The sequence below is a fragment of the Sminthopsis crassicaudata genome, chromosome 2 (assembly GCF_048593235.1).
Source record: "Sminthopsis crassicaudata isolate SCR6 chromosome 2, ASM4859323v1, whole genome shotgun sequence".
Classification (NCBI taxonomy): domain Eukaryota; kingdom Metazoa; phylum Chordata; class Mammalia; order Dasyuromorphia; family Dasyuridae; genus Sminthopsis; species Sminthopsis crassicaudata.
The window spans coordinates 552,162,003-552,187,966 of record NC_133618.1 but is presented as its reverse complement, the minus strand read 5'-3'; the positions used below and the strand labels follow the sequence as shown (position 1 = coordinate 552,187,966).

Here is a 25,964-nt window from a genome sequence, read left to right as displayed (position 1 = left end):
TGTTATAAACTGGAGAAATTATCTTCATATGCAACTACAGAAAGTATTACAAGCAATAAATGCTATTTGGGATATGTGACATAATTAATATAGAGGCAGAAAAAGAAATATAATTAGTGTATTCCTTTATACTAGCTCACCGTTCTTATATGTATGTATATGTGCATGTATCTAAGTATTAGATACAGCACTTATCAGCAAAATTAAAATAATAATGAAAATTTGCAGGTAAACTACTTATTACACACATTCTATTGACAGCCCCATTCTACTTAGTTTTCCTCATATTTTAATTCACATAAGGGAACAGAAAAACTTCATTTGTATTTGAAGTAGGGAATTTGGGTACTTTTATCACTGAACTTTAAAGGAGGAGTGTCTAAGAAACATTTCTCACTCATTTAAAATCTCATTACATTTTCAAAAGATTATAGGTAATTATATTATCAATCTAGAGGGAGGAATATATTTGCAGGGCCACAGAGTCAAACCCCTCTCCTTTTGCAAGGAAGACTGATCCAGAGAGGTCGGTAGGACTTTTCCACGATCCCAGAATAGTCAGTGTGTGACTAGTAGGGTCTTTGAGACTAAAGCAATCACTCTATTCACTTCCCATCTGGCAGATTGTTTTTCTCTTATGTCACTTTCCACCTTATGGATATTTCTGTATGTGGTCAAGAGAATATAAGCTCCTTGAGGGCACAGCCTGCTTTGTTTTTATCTTCAGCATCCAGCTGGGACCTGTTACATAGTAGACACTTAATAAATGCTTGTTAAATTGAACTGAATATTTCATTTCTTCAAATAAACTCTAAGAAGGCAGAGGGGTATCTTACTCATCTTTATGTATTTCTTAGCAACTACCTACCTCAACATCTAGTACTAAAACTTTGGTAAATAATTATTAAAGGAATAAAATAAAATAAAATGTCACTGGTCAAGAAGGTACTCACGGGGGATTGTCGCATTTCCTTTGTCTGAACCGGGCTCCTGTCCCACATGTCCTACTGCACATGCTCCAAGGACTCCATGTACTCCAATCCCCATCCACATGCTCTGGGATGGGAGTTTTACTGACACATTCCCCAGCTCGACACCACTGAAAAGAAGCAGCATGAGTGTATATTCACTGATTTAGGTAATCTCAGAAAGGTACCCTTCAGGTTGCAATATGATACAAGGAGAAGGGAAAGAAATCTTTGGTTAAGTTGTCTTTGTCCAGATGGGAATAAGAATCGGATGGCTCTTGTATCCTGACTTAATAAAATGGTAATTTTCAGGATAATTTTAATTATAAAGTCACTGGCAAGCTTTTCAGTCTTTTGAGTGTGCTAATAGTTTAACTTGGCCGGGAAGCTGGTGATAAGGGGAAGATAGAAAAGCTACCATCAACTGAAGGAAATCAAGTCATCATACTGTCTTGCCAATCTCATTGCTGTTGCTCATTCAGTAGTGCCTGACTGTGACCCTGTAGACCACAGCACATCAATATTCTCTTTGTGACTTTTCTTGGCAAAGATACTAGAGTGGCTTTCTATTTCCTTCTCTGATATATTAAGACAAAAAGAAATTAAGTATCTTGCCCGTCACACACTCAGTTAAGTGTCTGTGGTTACATTTGACTCTAGACCCAGTTCTTTATCCATTGTGCCATCTAGTTGCCTCTGTCTTGTCCACAGTAGTGATTAATGAATACTTGCTGAATTGATACGAGTTTTAGATATTTCCACCAACAAATTAAATCCAATAGTCCTAACGAATGGTAAATTCTTCTTCTATTAGACCATGGTAGAGGTATAAATATCATTTTGCTATTTCTTTTCCCCTCCAAAGAGAATTACTGGATAGGTGTCATGGGAAATGATGAAGAAATTGAAACCATTTTGAAAAGGATCAATGAAGGTTTCCCCTATAGTTTCCCTCTTAGATGCTCTGGGGGTTTTATCAGAATAGAAACTTAAGATTCTGATGATCAATAGTTGCTGTAGAAGAATGCAGTTTCAAGGAAGACTTTTAAAAGGAAGCAGCTTAGAATAAGCAAGTACCTTATCTGCCCCACACTCAGTGCCATCCAGGGGAGGATCCAGCTTAGTTTTGCAAGATGTATCCCCTTCCACAAGACACCATAGCCCTGCACACATCAAATGCTGCAATTGCAAAAGGAAGAGAAAAATTATTTCTAGTGATTTTCAAGGCTAGTATGAAATCCATTGATATTGATACTCAAACTCTGAGTAGTAAATAGAGTAAGAAAAGGTAACTTCTCTCCAATTGATATTTAGGACTGAATATTTGCAATTTGAAATGGAAGAATAGAGAAAAAGAAATGTGATCATTTAATATGCAAATAAATTATAAGTATAGTTCTTTTAAAAGGGGAATATATATGTATATATACACACTCACATATATATTTAGAAATATATACTTATATGTGGATATGTATATGTAATAGTTAATAGTTCTTCTTCTTTACTCCAAATCTCTTGCAAGAATTATGTCAAATAAGAATTGGCTAGACTGCCATGCTATATCAACTATCTGAAAGTCAAAAAATATAAAATCAAAATAAAATCTTAAATTCAGGATGTGCCAGATCTCATTCTCTAATTTAGTACATATCCCAATATTTTTAGTCTCCCAAATTACTCAAAGTAAGTCAGAAAATTATAATGTTGACTTATGTCCATATGGACATGTATTCATCCTGCTGGTCATTTCTTTCAGAGCAATAATATTCCATAACATTCATATACCATAATTTACCCAACCATTCTCCAATTGATGGACATCTGTTCATTTTCCAGTTTCTAGCCACTACGAAAAGAGCTGCCTCAAACATTTTGGCACATACAGGTCCCTTTCCCTTCTTTAGTATTTCCTTGGGATATAAGCCCAGTAGTAGCACTGCTGGGTAAAAGGGTATGCACAGTTTGATAACAATCACATAAGTTTCTAAAGCGTTTACCCAACTCTTAAGCTTGAATATATTTGTGTGTTCTAATGGAACTCTTAAAAAACCATTTTTATTTAAAGATTTGAGTTCCAAATTCTATTCCTTCCTTTCTTTATTCTTCCCTTCTTTCTTCCCTTTCCTGAAGTGGGAAAACAATCAGATATAGGTTGTACATGTGCAATTATAAGATATTTACAAATTAATCATTTTGTACAAAAATTTTGAATAAAAAATAAGATAAGGACAGTTAAAAAAATCGTGCTTCAGTCTATATGTAATTGATAGCAATAGTCTTCTCTGGAAGTGGATAGTCTGCTTCATCATTAGTCCTTTGAAATTGTCTTGGATCATTGTATTTCTAAGAGTAGTTAAGTCATTCACAATTCTTGCATCAAACAATATTGCTGTTACTATGGATTCTGTTCACTTCACCATGCATCAGTTCGTGTGTTTCTAGGTTTTTCTGAAATCATCCTGCTTTTCCTTTCTTATGGCATAATGATATTCCATTACAATTCTCCAATTGATGCGCATCCCTTTTTTCCCCAATTCTTAACCAACAGAAAAAGAGATGCTATAAATATTTTTGTATAAATAAATAAAAAAATTAGGATATCTTTGGGATATAAATCCAGAAGTGCTATTGCAGGATCAAAGTGTATGCACAGTTTTATAGCTCTTTGGGCTTAGTCAGTGGAGAACTTGCAATAATTTTAAACATGTGCACTCTTGCATAAGAATGGAATTGCAACTTTTGCTTTTCAAAAGCCCAAAATACTATAGGGACCAAAAATAGAAGGAAAAGTTGAGCAACAGAAGAGAAAAAAAGTGAGAGATACTTAGATCTATTCCATTTGTCAGAAGGGTTTATAGTGATAATACTAAAGAAGTTGAAGATTTAAGTGGAATATTTTATATATCATATATATATTCTATTATTTTTCATATATCAAATTACAATAAAAAGATGAGAGTCCCATTTGCTTTGTCAGGTAGTCTTATAAAGATTTAAGGTAACTCATGAAGTAGTTTATTCAACATATATTAACTTTATAATAGGGGGCAGCTAGGTGGCGCAGTGGATATAGAGCACTGGCCTTGAATTCAGGAGGACCTGAGTTCAAATCTGATCTCAGGCACTTAACATTTCCTAGCTGTGTGATCCTGGGCAAGTCACTTAACCCCAGCCTCAGGAAAAACAAAAACAAAAACAAACAAAAGCAAACAAACAAACAAAAACTTTATAATATAATGTACACTTATGTGAACATACACATATGTGAAAGAAATTGAGAATTGTCAAGTAATAATGTATATTTATGTGGTTCTAATGTCCAATAATTAGGAGAGATCAAAACAGATAAGAAAAAGGTTGTGCTAAACAGTTCATTCACTGATGATGGCCTGCATGAAAAAGCAAAGGATCAGAAAAATTATGCAATCTGCCAAGGTCACTCAGTTAGTAAATAGCACAACCTCTGAATTTGTAGCTATGATCAGACTTCAAATCCTAATTATGATACTATCTGTATGATCTTGGGACTATCACTTAACCTTTTGAACTAAATGAAAATAAACATAAAATGAATGTAATAACAGCACCTACCTCACAAAGTTTTTGTGAAAATCAAATGTACAGTGCTTCGCAAACCTGAAAACGTTAGATGAATGTGAGCTTCTATCTGGATTATTTTCTGACCTCAAGTTTCACTCTCTTTCATCTACACAAAGATACCTTCTTAAGCTAATTGCTATGGATATCTCTGGCTTCATAAAGATAGCACAGACATAAGTAAAAGAAAGAATTTAGAGAGATATCATATGGAATGATAGTAGGTCAGAATTCACATAATAATAGTACAGTGGGCAGTTCAGAGGAAGAAATGATTACTGTCAGTTTCCAAGGCAGATTTCTTGGAGATAGTATTTGAGCTGGGTATTAAGGGATAGGAATTTGGAAAGATATAATTAGAAGAATATGTACTTCAGCAAGAGGGGAAATATGAACAAAAGCTTGTAGTTTAGATACTCAGATCAACTAGCAAATAATATGGAATGTATGACCTTCATATGGTGGAGAATAGTGGGACACAGGTTTTATTTGGTAAAGCTGGATATAATTAAGCATTTCTAAGCAATAAGAACAAGAATCAATTATCCTAATTCTCCTTCATCCCACATATTTAATCAGTTGTCATATTTTACTGTTTCTACTTCTATAACATTTATCAGATTTGGCTTCTTCTCTCCACTCACACAGTTACCACCTTAGTTCACAGCCATCATTACTTATAACTTAGATTAATGCAAGAGCTTACCAATAGTCTCACTGCTTCACATCTTTTGCTATTCCAGTTTTTATTATACATTATTGGCAAATTAATTTTCCTTAAACATTAGTCTGACTACATGACTCTTGTATTCAATAAATTCCAGTTACTTTCTATTGCTTCTTGAATCAAATATAAACTCTTCTCTCTTCCTCTTTAATACCCTCCACCACTGGACTCCAATCTATATTTTCAACTTTATTATAACAAGGTACTCATCTGTACTCCAAACTTATAGTCCTATCTCTTTGCCTCTGCAGTGGTCACTCCCACATGCCCAGAATGTCTTTTCTTCTTGGTTGTACTTCAGAGTATCTTTCTTCCTTAAAGACTTAGTTCAAGCACTATCCTCAAAATGAAGCCTTTCTGGATCTCCCTAACAAGCACACACATATATATTTACTTAATTTATGTATTACATATTTATATATTGTATTTATTTTTTTTACATGTAGATATATGTGTACTTGTCTCTCCTATGAGAATGTAAGTTCCTTATGAATAGGAATTTTTTATTCTTTATGTTTGTATTTCTAGTATCTAACACTGTCTAGCATATAGTAGTATATATTAATAAATCCTTGTTGTTTCTATGATTTATGAACATAGCTATGTTGAAGAATGAAGAATGTGGCAATGAGAAATGGCAATAAGAAAGAAGAACAAAGAGCAGTTAGGAAGTTATTATAGAAGTTCATATGAAATAAAAAGGGTCAAAACTAGAATCAGAGCAATGGGAATGGGGAGAAGAAAAATTTAAAAAAAGTAGCATTTGGAAAAACTAAGCAAGACTAAGTCTATATTAGAGGGTAGATATAGGAAAAGATTTCAAGGCAAATTAGGATGACATTGATGTATACAGGAAAGTGAGGAAGAGGAACAATTGAGGTAAAGGAGAAAGTTGTCAGTTTATTTTGTACTGGGTTTAAGATACCAATACACTAAGATAGAGGGATTTAAGAAGTAGTTGGAAATGCTGATCTGGAACTCTTCCAAAAAGTTGGAGCTAAAGATATAGACGTGGGAGTCATCTTTATAGATGGAATAATTGATGGAGTATTTGATGAGGTAGCAAGACAAAGAGCATGAAAAGAGCATGTGGGTTTTATCATAATATTTTTTTACTAATGGTACTTAATCTTTAAATATTTTATGTTATTAGTAAAGAGGAACAAATATAGAAAAAGAAGAAAACCTGATCACAGCATGTGCAATCAAGTTCTAGTTATGCTGCTTAATTTACTTATATGTGCTTGGAGCAAAGCTTTTATGTGGCTAATGACAAGAGTTTCTACAGCTGAAAAAGAGGTCTATTATAGAAGCCAACATTACTGTGTTGTTCTGAGTAATAATAATAATAAAAAACATGATTATACTTGCTTCAATATAAATATGTTCCAGGGCTGCTGAATAACACTACAGCTTCCACAGGAAAAGGAAACACAAAAACTGTGTAGTAATGAGGCCATATGGTGGTGATCTCAACAGAGTTCCACAGGAAACAAATAGTTCATTGGGATCTCCAGAAACACAAGCCAGATGAAGTGATGAATATTGTTATATAATGTTCTCTTCTGTGATTTTCCAAGTCCAGAAGTTATTCTTTAGTAATGATACTTCAAGTTTCTATATATGGTCTATTTAGCATAAGAATCTGTGACTAGTTATTCTTTGAAATAAATTAATTAATTAAAGATATCTATAAATCTCTATATTTATATATCTATATCTACATATAGCCCATGATGTTGAATGCAGTTCCCAGTGGCAGGGCAGTTCCAGTATGATAATATAGTCTCTTGGCTCCCAAAACAATAGTACTGGAAGGAACATGGAGTGGCTGGTGTGCTTAGTAGGCAAGAGGAGCAGGGCAGTGGTGCTAGCAGCCGCAGAGAAAACATTAGAGCCCCAGGCTACAGCCAGAGTCCTAGATGGCAGAGGGCACAGGATGATAGCTTCTATTTTCATATTCTTCCAAAGCAATCCTAGATAGCATGAGTTGATGGAATAGGATAAAAGTTGCAGTTCTTTTCAGAAAGTGAGTTGAGTCAAAAATAGAGAATCTGGCTGGGCTTGACTGGCTTGTTTCTCTGCAGCTAGAAGCCCCCTTTGCTCCTTTGATGAAATAGTGGGAGGGATGATGAGGCTGCAGACTGAGATGTATAATGTGAGAGAAAACAAGCAAACATATATGGTCAGACAAACTATGTACAGGATAAATAGGAAGTAAAAGAGGGAAAGCACTAGAATCAAGGGGAGTTGGCAAAGTCTTCCTGTAGAAGATGGGATTTTATTTAACCTGGAAAATAGCCAGGGAAGTCAATAGGTGAAGATGAGGAATGGGAATATTCTAAGTATAGGAGACCACTAGAGAAATGCCCAGAGTCTACATGGAGTGCCTTCTTCTTGGAATGGCAAGGAGACTGTTGTGACTGTATTGAAAAGTATATAATAGGTCATCAAGAATAAAGAGTAGAAGACTGGAAAAGGTAAAAGGTACATAGGTTAGAAAGCCTTTGAATGTCAAATAGAATTTTGTGTTTGATCCTGGATGCAATAGGGAGCCACTAGAGTTTATTGAGCTGGAGAGTTGAATCTGTGCTTCAGGAAATAGAGGAATAATACATTGTGGGGAAGGGCAGGAGAGAATATAATTCTTACATTAAGGGAAGGAGCAAAAGCTACTACATTAGAATTTTAAAAATTTATTTATACAGAGACTCTCTATGGAGTATATACAAAGGGGAGAGGAAGGGAAAGGGAGAGGGAAAGGAAGAGAGATTTTTAACAGAACCCTTATGTTGGAGGTATCTTCCTGACATGAAAACCTGAGTACACTTTTAAGACTTCTCAGGTTCATTGTCCCTAAACAGGTAGAATCTGAGAACTTTCATTTTTGGATCTCCCCCAAGTACCTTCTGTTTTCCCTGACAAGTACTACAGTACTTGTAGGATTTCAAGAAAGGTAGAAACTGGGATTTTCTCTTCTCTGTTGCTTTCTGTTCCCTCTAATCCTTCTCAATCACTTAGGGTGGCTGCCATTATACCATTGCAGGCTTTCTTCATTGATCTTGATGACTCTGAGATCAACTTCCACTATTCTCCAGAGAATGGAAATTGCTACCCTTCTTGGGGGAATTAGTTATCTGTCAGGTAACCCATTTATAAAACACCATCACAGTGTTTTGCCTAATTAAAACTGAAAAAACTTTTTTTTTAAAAAAAGTTTTTAAAAAAGAGGCAACTTTTGTGCCAAAGTGCCTAGATAACTTATTAAATCTCATTCTTGTTTGCCCAGGTTCTATAGACCTTATCCTCCCACTCTAGGGATGTTACTGGAATGTTTCTTTCTTAAGTTGCTCAAACTATTCTCCATCTTCCACCAACACCTAGCTTATGGTAAACCTATGTGTCTTATATTTTTTTCTTCATTGGATAGGACAAGTGCCCAATGGGTAGCTAGGTGGGGCAGTGAATAGAGTGTAAAGGTCTAGAGTTAGGAAAATCCGAGTTCAAATCCAATCTCAGACACTAACTAACTATAGGATTCTGGACAATCACTTAAACTTGTTTGCTTCAGTTTCCTGTTTTGCAAAATTATGTGGGGAAGGTTAGTTGCTTCCTTCATTCTCAAAGAGGATCAATCCGATACCCCCATATTAGAGTCAAATTACTGTATGTCTCTAACTGTAGCTGATTATACCAATACAAGTTTGGAGCACTCTGCCATAGGTTGGACACAGATAGTCCCTATGAACATTTGGGGTGGCAACTTCATGCATCTCAAATTTCTTCTGAGCTAATTCAATTCTGCTTTGTTCATAGAGCCCAGTACCTTCTCTGGCTAGGAAAAGAAATGGCAAAGCACTCCACTATCTTTGCCAAGAAAACACCAAATGGAGTCACAAAAAGTCAGACATGATTGAAATGACTGGATAATAAATATGCCTAAGGGATATGTAATTTCATCACACTCTACTTGAATGATCTGTGATTTCATCAGTGTAGAGACCTACTAGTATGGGAATTTCCCTCAATCAGTCATTCTGCCTCCACTGACACAGATTCCAACATGTCAATGATTTTATAGATAAGTCTGAGGGAACTGCCTAAACCATATAGAGGTTAAATGACCTACTGCATAGCAAATATTAGAGGAAGGAATTGAGCCCAGGACGTTTGGCTGTAAGTCCAGCTTAATTCACAATGCCATATTGCCGTGTTTTACACAGTAGTGCCCAACAAATATTTATTGAATCTGTAACTTGAAAGGTTTTTCTACCTAGGATAAGTTTAAATTCCATCTAAGATCAGGCTAATGAGGGAGTAAAGGGATAACAAAATGGTAATTAGAGAAACTGGAACTAATTAGATTTCTCTTAATTGTTGAGTTTAGTGGGACTCAGAGAAAGCTCCTATGTATTCCGTTTTTTTTCTCTGATTTTCTTCAACTGTTTTTTTTCAGTTGTGTCTGTAACTATTGAATGACTTATAAATCTGCATTGTACTCACTTCACTAGAGTTCTGAGCTCAAAAAATAACTCTGTTATATATAAATTTAAGGTTTTGTAACTTTTGCTTAGTACTTGATGGTAATTGAATAAAAGTTTATTTTTACTATTTTTCTTGAGTTTTGTACAGAAGTCATTATTATGTGGGAGCATGCTAGTCTCTATACTATGCATCTACTTAATGTCAGTGTATTTGGATTAGAGTTTTGATTCAAAACAATAATGAAAGATAATGGTTATGTAAAAACCCTCAAAAATGTGTTGCCGATCAACAAGCCAAAAAGCAGATTAAAAATAAAAGCCAAGAAATGGATGAAAAAAGATACTAATCCAAGTTTTCCAATTTGAAAGCCTTCCCTTCAGCAGACGTGCCAACTTAAAAAGCAAACTTGGTGCTCTGCACGATCTGCTGGAGCTCTCTGCATTCATGTCACTGATACAGAGACCCTGCCTTCACACGCAGTATGCTGTGAGAGTAGAGGGGTCCAGGCATTTTGCTCAGGAAAGAGAGTCAAGAGGTCAAGGATGCAAAAGAGGTCAGCTTGCAAAAAACATAGATGGCTCTATGGATGGAGTCTGCCATAAAGTTTCAAACACTTTTGGAAAATTGGGATGATCGTCTGCCAAAGTACAACAACGTCAGGAGAGGATGCAGATGCTTGGAAAGAAGCTGAAAATGAGAGAGTCAAGACAGCTCTCAAAACTGGCATCAGTATGAGTCTACTACTGTACAACACTGTCTGAAAGAGATTGTGTGTAATTTCAGGTTGAATCTAGTTCCCTCAAGTCTAGCCAGATTTACCTAGGTCTTTTTTTTTTCCTTTTTCTTTTCTTTCCTTGCCTGTTAGAAAAAGGGGGCAATTTAACTTGAAAACAAAAAAAAAAAAATGTCCTGGCTGGATTTACAGAATGATCCTAATTATAACTAATGTAAATCTCAATGAAATCAGGGAAAGACAGAGAGGTTTATGAATGACAGATTGGTAATGATTAGAATTAAGAAAAGTTGAAGAAAATATACATAGGCTAGTAAATAGTAAATCCTGAGAGTGCTTTGTGTGATGGTGAATGAAAAATACAGGTCATATTAAATAAAAGAACATGGGAAAGAGAAATGGGACAGAATCCAAATATATATTTACAGTCTTTACTTCCAGTTACCAATTTTTTAAATGAAATGCCACGTGTTTAAGGCAGTAATAAAATAGAGGAGAACGCAGAAGATAACTTTTCCTTAGTCCTATATTCTAGGTTGCTTAAAATAACTGATTTCCTGCTTCAGGAATTGAGTTTTATTTTTCTAAAACAAAACTAAAAAAGAGAAAATAGTCTAAATTTTCCTTTCACAATCTTGAAGAAGTCAGACTTCAATCAACTAGTAAAGCTGATCAATACCACTGCTAGTCACTCTTTTCTTTCCTATGTGGGATTCCTTATATTGAAATAAAAAGACCGAGAAAAGCCTAACTGATAATTAGGTAGGATGACATTGATTTATACATCTATACTATGTTGCCTTTTAACTGACTCTAAGCCCTCTGTTAACCACAACAAAAAGAAATTGACAAAGTATCTTAGATACTCAAAACATCCCTTCTCCATCCTTCTTTATTAGTACCATCATGGTCAGACAATCCTAAGAGCATACACACTTAATGATTTCTGAACCTCTAATTCATCTGACATAATTACTGGATTTAATTAACTCCAGAGAAATGTTTCAAAGTGGCTTTGTAAATTTTTTTAAAAAAAACATGAAAACAGGAAGAAGATGTAATCAAAAAAAAAAAAAAAGATTGAATAGGATAATTTTCCTAAAGTGTATTTCCTTTTTATAACAAATATTTACTGTCCAATGTTTTTTTTTACTTTTATATTTGGGCTTTTTTTTTGGGGGGGGAATGCTTTATTGAATTAAAAATACCACATTACCATTGGCTAAAAGAAGAGACAGCTATATTTGCCAATAACTTCTGGAAGTGATACCAACTACATATGCCAAATTTTTTTGGTTCATATTTTTTAGACAGCTTAGAGACTTACAATACAAGCATTCTGCAGATGAGATGAGAGAGATACAATGGGGGAAGCTAAAGTGCTATAAAAATTAAAGCTGGTGTTGATTTTCTTACATAGTACAGTTAGTGGCATGAAAATATTTAACCTAGCATCAAGCTGTCTCATTTCTATTCTCAAAGATCACAGAAAAACTTTCCAAAACTGTTTTCCAAATACTTAAATGAAGAAATAGCTTTTATTTTGTTTTGGACTTTGAAAAGTTCACTAATCTCTTAAGCTAAAAGAATGCCCACAAATCTAAGACCAGCTCAGAAAGATTTCTGTATATTATAGACTAGCATCAGAAACACTCATAGCAAGTTGTCATTTCCTACTGTGGGTGGCAGATACAGAAATGCCATTTCCTTATCCTACCTAATAAAAGATGTGAGAATGGTGTAGTGGAAAGAGCATTGACTGGATTTGAAATAGGAGGACTTAGATCTGAACTCTGGCTCTGCTGTTTATTATCTATGTGAGTTGCAAGTCATTGGGGGGCAAATACCTTTATTTCTTGAGCTTCAGGTGTCTTCTTTTTAAATTGGACAAGATCATCTCAAAGACCTATACCAGCCCTAAAATCTAAGGTCCAATTTGGAGGTCCATGGAAGAATACTAATCATCAGAAACTGTATTTCATCTAGAGTTATCTTAAGGCTTTAATCTCCTTTCCTCACTCTAAAAAATGAATAAAATAACAATATTACCTCTACTGTTGTCATGGTGGTCTATAGTTGCACTAATGGATCCTGAAAATACAATCTACCCAGATTCTTTTCTCTTTGTTTTCATGTTCTCTATTAACAGGTTTCCAAATCCAAAATAAATAAAACAGAAAATGTTAAACTTATAGTAGATTCCCAGCATCAGCATGTGTTGAACAGTTTTATTCCTTTGGCAGTTTTGAAACCCTATTACAATTTAGTATTATTTTCTTTTTTATAATAGGTTTAAAGTTCCAGAAATTTTTAAGGAAAAAAAGAAAAAAATTCACCAGAAAGCAATTTCTTCAATAATATTTAAGTTATATTCCAAAGTAGACTCAATTGACTATAATGTAGGGTCAGAAATCTGGTTTCCCACAAAACCAAAAGTTGAGATCTATCAATTGAAGACTTCATCAAAACAGTCTTTGATTTAGCCTAAATATCTGAGTAACTTTGAAGTAGATTAGAATGGCTGTATTAGAATGAGTTTTGTTAAAGGCACTACATAGTTCTAAGATTCTTAACATTTGAGGATTATGACACTCCACTTCTTTCTTCCCTTTAACAAAAGTTCTATACAATACCTACATACACAATATTTTATTAAATAATTGAATTAAAATATTTTTGATAATTTTGTTGAGAATTCATATTTGCTATGAAATGATTTTATAACTAGGAATCTATTGTAGAGAACTAGTACATAAAATCAAGACAAATTTGCCTTGTTTAAGATACATGACATAACACATTGAATGTATTATTTCCATATAACACTTGCTCTTTATATTTTTTATTATTATATTAAACATTTCAAAAAATTGAATTGAATACTGAGAGTACCAAAATATCCGGGTTCACAGCCAATTAATCACAAGTTCATCTATTCTTACTTTTCAAGAGTCCTTATCGAATTTACATGAAATCTATTGATAGTACTTAGTATACAGGGTACAATTGGTTCAAACCAATGGAATTTGGATTTATTCTGGAACCTCTTAGGATGCCCTTGGGGAATATGTGTTTGGTGGTACTGAAAAAATCACACATTTTCTCTAGTGTTCAAGGGAATTTAACATGTTGGCATGATAATATTGAATACATATGAGTCACTTGTTTTCAGGACCACTTTAATGAAAATCATGGTATTTCAGATCTATAACTCTTCAGGAGTTTTGCTTGCCTGAGTTTTACACATGACAGTATTAAAAAGTACTCACTTAAATAGGGTCTAAAGTTTACTTATTCTAGTGGTGATAAGTACAAACAAATAATAAAGGTTAACCAAAATCCAGAAGTGTAAAGAAATGAACACAAATAGTGTCAATGAAATAGTATAATTTGGGAAATGAAACACTAAATATTTGTGTTTCATGTAAGTTAGTTTATTCTTGTAGAAAGTAACTCTTCCCTAATTCAGAAATAATCAAAATATGGTTTACCTTTTTCCCCCTTAAAATTAGTGGGACTATTTTGAGGTCATTAATATGAAATTTTTCCTCTCCTTTTTCTTCCTTCTTCCCTTGCCCTCTTAGACAGTAACTCTTTTGAAATTTCTTAATGGAAAGATAACTGGCCTTATAATGAAGCAATATAACCATTGTTCTTATCTTTACCACTGAACCACTGACAAGTTGTTATAACATCAAATGTAAGTCATTTAACTCAGTCTTGCAAATAAGGACTCCCTCACTCCTCTGAGCAAGTAATAATTCATGCTGGGCCTGGAGAAGAAAATGCTGATTTCATTCATTTTATTACCTGTGAAACTCTCAAGGAAAGCGTAAGTAGGAAAAAATGTTTTGTTTTTCCTGGTGACCTACATGAATAAATGTTCCTCCCTTTGACTTCCATAGCAACTTACAAAATGGAAGAATCTTTCTCAATATACACACAGTATTTTGAGCTCCTTGGAAGAAAGGTGCTAAATAGATTGAAATGATTTTCTATTGACCTCTACTACTAATAGAAGAGAGAAATATATCATCTAACCTTTTCCTCTTCTCACCTCTCTGTCCTATTCCATTCAAGATGAGTATGCTTCTCCATCTGTCCAATCTATGTTAAACCAACCAGATTCTTGAGGAGAGAATCATTGCAGTTACATTGTGAGTAGCTTCCTTCATTCAGCTCCTATCTCTTGCCTTAGGCCATGAACCATTTGGGAGACTCATTCTACTAGCTTAATATGCATAGATATATCTCATCTAGGCAAATTTGGGAAGTAGGCAAAATTTCTTTTCAATGATGTTCCTTTTTTATCTTCTTTCCTACAATTAGCTGCTTTAGGCCCTTATAGTAACCCACATAGTGATACCTGGATTGGGCTTGGAAGGAAGGGAGGAATATCAATAGAGATGAGAGAGAGTAGAATCTTTTTCTATGATAAAGAAAAGCATGAGACAAAGAACTGAGATGAGAGAAAAAAAAAAAAAAAACATTTAAAGTCCAGTTTACCTAAACAAAGTTTGTAAAAAGGAATAGTATGAAATAAAGCTGAAAAGGTAGATTAGAATAAAATTTTAGGGACCTTATACTTATAGACATTTTTGCTTTATTTGGTAGGGAATGAAGAGACACTTAAAAGTCCTTGTAATTTGGCAAATCTATTTGATTTTGATCATTTTTTAAAATCCACCTTGGAAACCTTTCAGCTCACTCAGAACTTATTCTTTGCTTAAATCTCAAATTTACTTCCTGGGGTTTTTGTTAGATATTTATAAAAACTCAGGTAGTAGTGATAGGATCAAAGTGGTTCCTTAGGAAGCATAATTGGCCAGTAGTTTGAGGGAAAAGACTAGAATCAGGAAAAACAGTAAAGATATTGGTTTAGGTAAGGTGAAATTTGATCCTGAACTAAGGCAGTTAGAATAGGAGTAGAAGAGAGAATAAATGGAAGATATATATGGGGATAGCAGCATTGGAAGAACAGGATAGGGAGGAAAGAGAAAATATTCAAAAGATATTCTGAGGTTTCATTAGCCAGATAACTGGAAATAGTCATGGGATCATACATTTAAAGCTCTAAGAACATATTAGTTCTTAATATGTAATATTATCATTTAATGTTAATATTTTATTATTATAATATATGTCATATATTATAATTCTAATAATTAAATAATAAAAAGTAAGAACATAAAGGGTCATGGAGATGGCACAAATAGAAACAGGTGAGTTAAAGGAAAGGTCAAGTTTTGTGGCAAAGCTGACAAATTCAGTTTTGGACACACTGAATTTGGGATATGGATATACCACTTAAGCATGCAACAGATGGGAATACTAAATCTGACTTCAAAGAAAAGGTTATGAGTAGAATTGGAGAGACAGGAATCATCTGCTAAGAAGTAAACAAGGAAGTCATGGGAATGTATCAGATTTTCAAAGGAAGATAAATGAGGGACAAAAGAGAAGACAAAGAAGGCACTACCTATGTTTAAAGGTAAGAAGATGTAGAACCAACAAATATGAGACAAAAAGAAGAATTAAAGGCTAGAAGGAAAATTGTGCATATCATATTAGTTATGTTTCATAGGTATAACAGGTATCTTGTCATAGCAGACAAGAGAAAGAGTCATGAGAAGGAAGAATTGCCAATAAGAATAATTTATTTTTTTTAAAACTACTTTAAGATTTATAGACTTTCTCTCACAAAAGATCTATGAAGCAGTTAGGGAAGAAGGGAGGAAATAAGCATTTATTAAGTGCCTACAATGTATAAGCATTCTACAAATGTTATCTCATTTGACCTTACAATAACTCTGTGAGGTAGTTGCTATAATCCCCATTTCACAATTGAGGAAACTGAGGCAGTCAGAAGTTAAGTAAGTTCCCCAAGCTTAATCAATCAATAAGCAATTATTAAATGCCTACTATGTATTAGGCACTTAGTCTTCTGATCAGCAAAGTAGTAAGCCACACAGCTGAACTCAGAGCTTCATGACTCCAGGGGCAGCACTCTATCTACAGAGCCACCTAACTACCTGCAGAGTTTTTTTGTACTCTAGTACAAGTATTATTACTTCAGTTTTTAAGATGAAAAAACTGACTTCAAAAAGGCAAGTGATTTTAGAAGTGGAAGAAAAAAGACTGAAACTTTGGTATGGACTCTAAATTGAATATCTTTCTCCACTATATTGTACTGCCTGAACTTTAAATGCTGTAGAAAACTCAAGGAAGATGAAAACTTTATTTAAAAAGTCATTCAATTTAATAATAAGAAACATTGGCAAATGAGATTTGATGAACACTTGTCAGAGTGCTTTGAAAAATCATAAAACAAGTTTTGGCAAGATGACTAAGGGGTTATATCCCTTTCATCACTTCAGAATGGCAAGAAACGGGCCAAAAAGTTCAAGAACAAACAATAACAAACAAAAACAAGAACAAAAAAGGAAAAGAAATCCTCAAAAATTTTTTTAGAAAAATAAGTAGCAGAGAGATTGAACAAATTAGTAAAGACAAAAAAACTAACTTTTTGATAACAATAAAGAAATATTAAGAGTCAAAAGAAAATACAGAGCAATGTAAAATTACTACAAATAATTATAAGAAAGTGAGTAATGACAGACAGAACTGCTTCAGGAAAGTGGTAGGAAAGAAATGTCATATTACACTAAGCTGAAGAGTGAATGGGTGATGTTAATGAAATAAAGGTAAAAAGTTTCAGAATTTAGCAGTACAAAAGGAAGGGAAAGAGAAGGATAGCTTATAATAATAGCTGGGTTAAAATTTTTTTTTGTTTTCTGACCATTCTGACCAAGGAAATTATAGTAGAAAGAAAAATTAGAAAAAATATAGATAAAAAGGAAGAAAATGAGAATGACATTCAGGGTATATACTACTGGGTTTATATTCCAAAGAGATCTTAAAGAAGGGAAAGGGACCTATATGTGCAAGAATGTTTGTGGCAGCCCTCTTTGTAGTGGCCAGAAACTGGAAACTGAGGGGATGCCCATCAATTGGAGAATGGCTGAGTAAATTGTGGTATATGAATGTTATGGAATATTATTGTTCTGTAAGAAATGACCGGCAGGATGAATACAGAGAGGCCTGGAGAGACTTACATAAACTAATGCTTTGTGAAATGAGCAGAACCAGGGAATCATTATACACTTCAACAACAATGATCAATTCTGATGAACGAGACTCTCTTCAACAATGAGATGAACCAAATCAGCTCCAATTGTTCATTAATGAAGAGAACCAGCTACACCTAGCAAAAGAACTATGGGAAATGAGTGTGGACCACAACATAGCATTTCTACTCCTTCTGTTCTTGTCTGCTTGCATTTTTGTTTTCCTTCTCAGGGTATTTTTACCTTATTTCTAAATTCGATCTTTCTTTGCAACAAGATAACTGTATAAATATGTATACATATATTGCATTTAACATTAAAAAAGACAAGGCAGTGAGAAATTTATAAGGGTGGAATAGCTCTTTAATTAAAAAAAAAAAAGAGTATGCTAATAGAGAACTGGATGTTCCAGTTGTGACCTGACCTTGTGATGGAAGACTTCTAGCCTAGTACTTGAAAAGTAATTGCTTAGGAAAGGAAGGAAAAAGCTACTCTCCTTCCCCCTAGCATTGACCATAAAATGATTTTTTGAACTTTGGGAGATTTTGGACTTTCCAAAAGAGTCACTGTGGATGATAGCATCTGCATTAGAAGCTGAGAAAGAACTAGATGTACTCTGAGGAAACAGTTTCAGGACTCCAAAAGGAACCCAGCAGAAAGCTCTACCAGGGGAAATTCAAAAGGGCTCCACAAGGTAGAGAAAAGGACTTTAATCAACCTAAAACTATGTTACCCCTTTGCTACATAGCTAAGTTTGGGCTCATTTTCCTATTTTCCCCTTTAGAGATACATATCAATTATTACTTTATATCACTTTCTAAAAGCTAATTATATCAGGCTGGCTAACTGATATCAATTTAATAATCAAAATGGGATTACACCTGTGGGGGTTTATAAGTGACAGCATTCAGGAAACTACCCACAATCACTTAAACTTACCCCCTAAGAACTCTGAGGAGGGAAGTATGATCTGGACTCTGGGGACCTACCTAACAATCTAAGTGTAATCTGAGAGAGCAATCCCTTGATAATATGCAATAATAAAATGTTAAATGTTAATATTAGTTTCTACATAGATCTTCATGGCCACATCCAAAAGAAATGAGAATTAGGAATTCTAGACACCCAGAAAGGCAAATGAGAAAATGGTTTTGGACAAAGAGCTCTTTTATTCTCTTCAAATTACATTATAATGTTGGTCACCTGTTCTGCCTCCACATAAAACCCATTCAGAGAAAAGGATATCTATTATGTGACTATATATCCTAGACAAAACAAAGATTATCATTTTCCAGCAATATAGGAGAGAAAGGATAATTTAGTAGACAAAGACAGCCTCAGAGACAGGAAGGCCTGGACTGAAGTTCTGTCACTGACACATAGCAGCTGTGGGCCTTTTGTATACATGCTTGCTAAATAAGCTGAAGAGAAATTTCTGAAATTCTTGGTGGAGGGAGATTCCTTTGCAGTCATTGCCTACACTAATGAAATTATAGGGCCTATTGGGGGAAAAAAAAAAAAAAGATGTGGAAAATGATTTTACAATAGCTCTCTATATCATTGAGAAGGGGATTTGGTTCAATATAGAATGAGAAGAAAAGGTAAAAGAAAGTCCAGGCAAATGGGTATACTCTGTGATCTTGAATTACAAGTCTCAAGTGCCATTCCTGCCTCTGACACATTTTCTTCTCTGACTTTGGAGATCACTTAATCCTTCTAAAACTCATTTCTTATTTATAAATGTAAATAATAATACTTGCTCTGTCTACTTCATTGGCAGTGTTTGGATAGTCAAATGGGTTAACTTTTAAAAGTACATGCAGTCGTTTTAAAGCTATAAAACATAAAAGTGGCAGGTTTTTGTTTTTTTTTTTTTACAACAAAAAAAGCAAAAAAGGATGAGGGTTGCATTTTGAGCTTCATTAGTAGACTGGAGAATTCCTATTTGATTAACAATCAATAATCCACTCAGGTCCCAAGTTTATCTTGTATATTTCGTATTCTGAATAGCCATCAGAATGTCAAATGACCCTTTTAGGTCTGCTCTTTAATTAGCTTATAATAATATGCTACTTTGCCAAATTATCCCATGCTGTGAAGAATCTATTAGGCTTTTTGCTAAGAGATTGAATAACTATAACTTAGAAGTATTTAATAACATATCTCATTTTATGAAAGGAATAAGATGCAGAAACCTCATTTGAGAGCTAAAGAAGACAGCTTAAATATTAGTTTTCCCAGTCACCTATCTAATCATGTTAAGTTCCTTGAGAGCAGGAACTGTTTTTTGCCTCTTTCTGTATCCTCAGTGCTTAGTATAGCGCCCGGCACATAGTAGGCACTTAGTAAATGTTTCTTGATTGATTTTTGATTAAATTTTAGCATTAAATTTAGGCATTGCTTTTAGAGAGCAATAAATTTGCAGTGCCTTTCCCCACCTCTTGCAATGTAGTGGTGGCGCACTGACTGTGCACATATGCTTGAATATTATATGATTTGTGAGCTAAAATAGAACCAGTTGTCCTATGAATTTGTTGTTTTATTCCTTTATGAGCTTTTCATTCAGGTTGTGTCTCTAGGGTAGCACTTACCTCCATGTTCTTACAGAATGTTGCATTGGTTCCAAAGAGGAGTCTGGGCACTGTTCCTCAGCACTATAGTGCATGCCAGGGAGTTTGTGAGGAAGTCGTACAGCATACTGACTTCTGGGATCTGTTACCAGCAAACACATACTGACTTTTGACCTAGAATATTAAAGAATGAACCCAAAGATAGATATGTTCGTAAAAAATAAATTATATGTATTTTGTAAAAATATATATGACTATATTGTATAGGTATATATTTTTATGGTCTCTTTTTCTCATTATTTGCTTTTGAGAAAAAATGCATTTCCAAATCATTTCTCCCAAAGGGATCCAGGCACAGGGATACATTCTTTTCACTAATCTGGCTCATTTAGTTCTATTTCTTTCCTGTAAAAAAGTCATCTTCCCCTTGAAATCCATGGAATCTTAATGACTAGGAAGAGGATCTAAGGATCTGGCAAATAAGATTGACATTCTCTCTCTTTCTCTCTCTCTCTCTCTCTTTCTCTCTCTCTCTCTCTCTCTCTCTCTCTCTCTCTCTCTCTCTCTCTCTCTCTCTCTCTCTCTCTCTCTCTCCCCCCTTTTCTTTTTTTCTTAAATGCAGGAAAGATTTATTTTATAATCTTGCAAGAAGAGTGCCTAGGTGAGTAGACACACCTCTGAAATTCCAAAGACAGCATTTTATTTTCTCTCCAGAAGCACAAGTTCCTCCCCTGACTCCCCATTCATTTATTCATTCATTGGTTGTTACTGAAGCTACAGGATCACCATCCTTATTACATAGCAGTCCTACCTCCCAAGGATTTTACATTCTTAAAAAGGGAAGATAACACTGAAGGAATAAAGGCAAAGATCAAAAGATTCTTTTCAAATAACAGGCCACCAGTCCTTATTACAAGTCAGTCCCTAACCCCAAGGAGCTTACATTCTTTTGGGAGAAGATAAACTCCATCCTTTATTATTCCTTGATGTCCTTGTGGGTTTCAGTTTTCTAATTTAAGTTTCTTTTCCCCAATTTAATTTTCATAACTGAGGAAAACAAATGCCCATCCATGTTGCACAATTCTCCTCTATCTCTTTTTAAATAATTTGGTTTCCAAATTCTTCTCTAACTCCTCAAATTTGGCTTTTTTTTTAACAGCCTACTTCATAAAAATCTATTAAACTCTACACAGATTTTACGTGGATGAACAATTAATTCTTGTATTCTCCCCTAATTCTTCTGATAGAGCAGTACTATGAGTGAAACTACTTCCAACTATAACACAGGTTATTCTTTTCCTGCCAATAATCTTTTTAGAGTCATTCTATTTCCCCATGCCATTCTGCTAATGGCATCTAACTATTGTGCTATTCCTTTCATTGCTTCTTTGGTGTTTCTTATCCAATAATATTTACACACCAGAGTAGGAATGACCTAAATCCTGATTCAGTCTTAGTTGACTTCCTTTTCACTGGTAGCTAGATATCTTTTTTTTTTTTTTTAATAAATTATGTAAGAGGAGACATATATTTTGCCACTGAAATTTGTTTTGCTGAACATGTGTAATTGTTATAAGAAATTTGTTTTCCTTTTCTCTTTCAATGTGATAGAGATAGTGTTGTATGGAAAAAAATTAGGTACGGTACAGAAGTATGCTGGAGCCAGCTCTTATTGGTTCCCAAGACCTAACTGTTAAATTTTCAGCATGATTATTACTCTTTGGAAATCAACAAGCACTACTAATATTAGCCTGATTTATTGTACTATGAATTACCTATATGTTAGTGTTGGAGAAAAAGTCGATAAGTAGATTAAACTTAAAAGTGTCTTATGCACACAGTTTTTTTTTTTAAACCAAAGAATTCCTTGTTAAATATTTACCCACATACCCCTGAGAATTGTGGTGCTATGGACATGGAAAGTTGCATGCACTTTCAGTTGAGATTACTTTCAGATGAGATTAAGTATTAATTGACTGTTTTCCTTTGTTGCAAGAAAATTCTAATGAAGTGGGGCTAATATGTTAGCCCATTACAAAATTAATCTGTTGATTTTTGTAATGTAAAAACAAAACATATTAACAAAACTTTTCCCAAAAGCATGTGGAATATTTGTCTATTTCCAACAAGGAATTCAAAACAAAGTTTTAGTGCATGAAATAGGACTTTATAAAAAGAAATCACCATAACCACTTGAGGCTGAAAACCTTCTTAAAATCTGATTCCTAAAACCAAAGAGAAACCAGGGATACTTTAAGGGGAAAAAAAGTGTAGGCATGCAAATATGCTCATATACTCTCTCTCTCTCTCTCTCTCTCTCTCTCTCTCTCTCTCTCTCTCTCTCTCTCTCTCTCTCTCTCTGTCTCTCTCTCTCTCTCTGTCTCTCTCTCTCTCTCTCTCTCTCTGTCTCTCTCTCTCTCTTTCTCTCTGTCTCTGCCTCTGTCTGTCTGTCTGTCTCTCTCTCTCTGTCTCTGTCTCTCTCTGTCTCTCTCTGTCTCTCTGTCTCTCTCTCTCTCTGTCTCTCTCTCTCTCTCTCTCTGTCTCGCTCTGAAAGTATCCTTATATTGCTACGTCTAATGTCATAAAATATTACAAATTAACCAAAGATGCAAGTGACAGTCTCATATCATTTTACCATCATCTAGCCTTACATGGAATTTTAAAAATGACTTTGAAATACCTTATGGTTCTTTTTAACAGTCTACCTAATAGCTGCACATAAGTAAAATATATCACATTGAGAATAACATCATTGATCATATACTTTTACCATCTTTTTAATGTTTGTTATAACTAGAAATGAGAACTTTACACACTGACAGAGGAAATATCAAGATTGATAAGAATAGTGATAACAACCATAAGACTGGGGTCTTAAACTACTAAATTTGTTATGTGTTTATTAGGTTCTTGCAACATTTCTTTGCTTGACTCTCTGTGTTTATGGGAAAAAAAGGCATTTTAACTACATCCCAGATTGTATGAATAAAGTCCAATTTTGAACCTACTGAGTCATTCAAAGAAGGTGCTTCCATAGCACATGCTATTATCTATCTAATTAAGTAAGGCTAAAACAGAAATCACTAAATTTCTGGAACAAGCTCCAGAATGAAAGTTTGTGGGAACCAGGATGCCAACATGGATATATGCATTACATCATAAAAAGGTTGTCATGGTTTTTTCTATGGCAAATTCTTCAAAGGAAAAGCAAGAATGAAAATAGAGTCTTGTCTCCTTTCTGAATAGAGGATCAGAATAATCTTCATATCTCCACTTAAAGGAGGTAGTTAAGAGCACCATAATTTACAACCACAATTCCTTTGAAATGAATACTAAGTGCAGCAATGAAATCTTTAGGCTAGAAATGAGGGTATCTTTTGTTTATTGACATCACAAACTTACTTAACTACTAATTTTGGATTTGCATGTTTTTTAAAAAACACTTAGGATAAGAGTTTTTCAAAACTGTATCATTAGGCTGACTTTTCAGTCAGTGGGTGTTTTGATGTTCACAAGCTAGGCACTAAGAGTATATGTACATTTGAGAAAATAGGATGTCTAGTTGTCTGCAAAAATATTTTCCTTTGTCACAGATATGAAAATATGAAACAGCTTTTCAGAGTGAAATATATTTCAGCTTTTCATGAAATCAATTCTCACATTCTTTCCTTCTCCCTACTATCTGGCTAAAATTATCTTTGGGGTACAACTTCTTTGTTTTTAGAAGCATTTTATATCTTCAGTGCTATTTATGAAGGGACTCATCAAGGCTTACTTGAGGAAATTTTCAAGATCGTCTCGGCTGCAGGAAGACCATGAGAGGTCACTGGGGTTCCTGCCTTTGACCCATTCTCCAGACATTATATGAGATCTCCCCGCACAGGACAAATGGTCATCATCATGGCTCATTCCCATGCTATTAAAAGAGAAAGAAAAGGAGAAATATTTCAAATTCAGATGGCACTTAATAATAATTTATAAAATTAGTCTTTTTTTAAAAAAAGATGTTATATTATACAGAGTTATGATATGTCAAATCAGCTTAAGACCCAACTAAAAAAATGCTGACCATAATTTTATAGAAGAATCAACATTTATCATAACCTTATTCACAGAATGATTAAAGATGATTGCTTGTGATATAATTTTGCATGTCACAGACTCCAGGGTTCTGAGGGCTATTAGGATAAAGCATTATTAATGTTTATGTAATCCCTATCTCAAAGTATATCAGTCTGGAACTTTATTCATGGAGATACTATCTTGAGTAAGGTGAGAGCGTGAAATTGGGAAAAAAAATGAAAATTTCAGTTTTCAGCTAGTCTCCTTTTGGAGACTCATCAGTAGCATTCTTTAAAATGTGAAGAAATAGATATATCCTATCCTGAGCAAATTATTTAAGTCATTCACATACACATTTCTCATATCTGCTCCCTTCCTCCTGTTTTGTTTACTCAAAGTAGCAAGCAATTATTGTTTGAGATTGATCGATGTATATAGCCAAACCTGAAAAATTGAGGTCAATATCTCAATAGTTCCTACCCTCCAAGTCAATGTTTATACATACCCTGAAAATCTTCTTTATTTCTTATATTTCTATTTGTTCTTTAATAATTTTTGAAGGAATTGGATGATATTAATAAAATTTGTTGAAGTAATTGAGATAGTTTAAATTTAGTCTGGGATTTGGTATATCATTTTTAAATGAAGTGATGTTAGTTTTCAAATGGGAATATAAATTTTAATAAATTTTACTGAAATGTAGTCAGTATGTAGTTCTAGAGATGAAAAGTCTCAATAATGAAGCAGTCCTCAACCTCAAAATAAATAATGTGTCATTTTTAGAATTTGCACAAGGCAATCATATTGTTACCACTTTGGTTGATAGTCCATTTACATGAAAATATACTTGTAGATATTATTGTCCTAAATGAGGTTTACAGTTCATACATTCACTAATTTATTCATCCTTGAATAAATAATTTAGCTTTCTACTTTTACTTGGATGGACCAATCTTCAATGCCTTCTTGAGATCCAGAAACATAACATTTTAAAATGGAAAGAAGAAAAACCTTTGTCAAAAGAGAAGGTGAGGTGAAGATAGGGGAGAGAGACTACTGAGGTTTTGATTAAAAAAAAAAATTTCTTCTGGCTCTCTAAACAATTCTCAACTTAGCTTCAAAAAAAAATCTCTTCTAAACTTTGTATACTAGCAACTCTACCTGAAAAACAAAGTGAATAAAGTAGTTGATTTAGGGCATATAAAGAATGTTATCTCATTTTATTATTTTCTTCTCTGAGTTATAGGAAATTCCAGCTCCTCTCTACTTCAGAAGGAGCTTGCAAGAGGAGTCAACACATGGTCAGGTAGGTGGAAAAGGTTGGTTTTGGGGTTAGAAGCCATAAGGCACTGGAAGAATGTGGTTTATACACATGCACACATATACCGAGAGGAACATTATAACTATCAACATTTTTTCCTTTGGTGGTCAAATTTCTCATAAAATGAGGGTAGACTTCAGTGACTGCAATGCTTCTTAATGTGGTCATCTAGTATTGCCAGAGTATTCAAACCAAATACCTAAAATTAATGAATGACTCAAGGAAGTAAACTGACATTTATAAGGGCATAATTGTATATGCACTACTCTATGACCACATACCTCTGACAAGAGATTTAAGACTAAAAATGTTATGTTAGATGATAGTTTTCTATCTTCTCTCAGAAGTTTTCTGAGAAGATTTCTCTTAGA

At 34.1% G+C, this 25,964-nt stretch overlaps 1 protein-coding gene across 1 annotated transcript in view; it reads right to left on the bottom strand.

Annotated features, from left to right (window-relative positions):
* The window catches only part of ADAMTS17 (ADAM metallopeptidase with thrombospondin type 1 motif 17), a 451,660-nt gene that overhangs the window by 198,027 nt on the left and 227,669 nt on the right, over nucleotides 1-25,964 (bottom strand). The window contains 5 exon segments of the mRNA XM_074295031.1: nucleotides 954-1,099; nucleotides 2,046-2,147; nucleotides 20,232-20,276; nucleotides 20,279-20,384; nucleotides 23,986-24,126. Of these exon segments, the coding sequence (XP_074151132.1) occupies nucleotides 954-1,099; nucleotides 2,046-2,147; nucleotides 20,232-20,276; nucleotides 20,279-20,384; nucleotides 23,986-24,126 (540 nt within the window).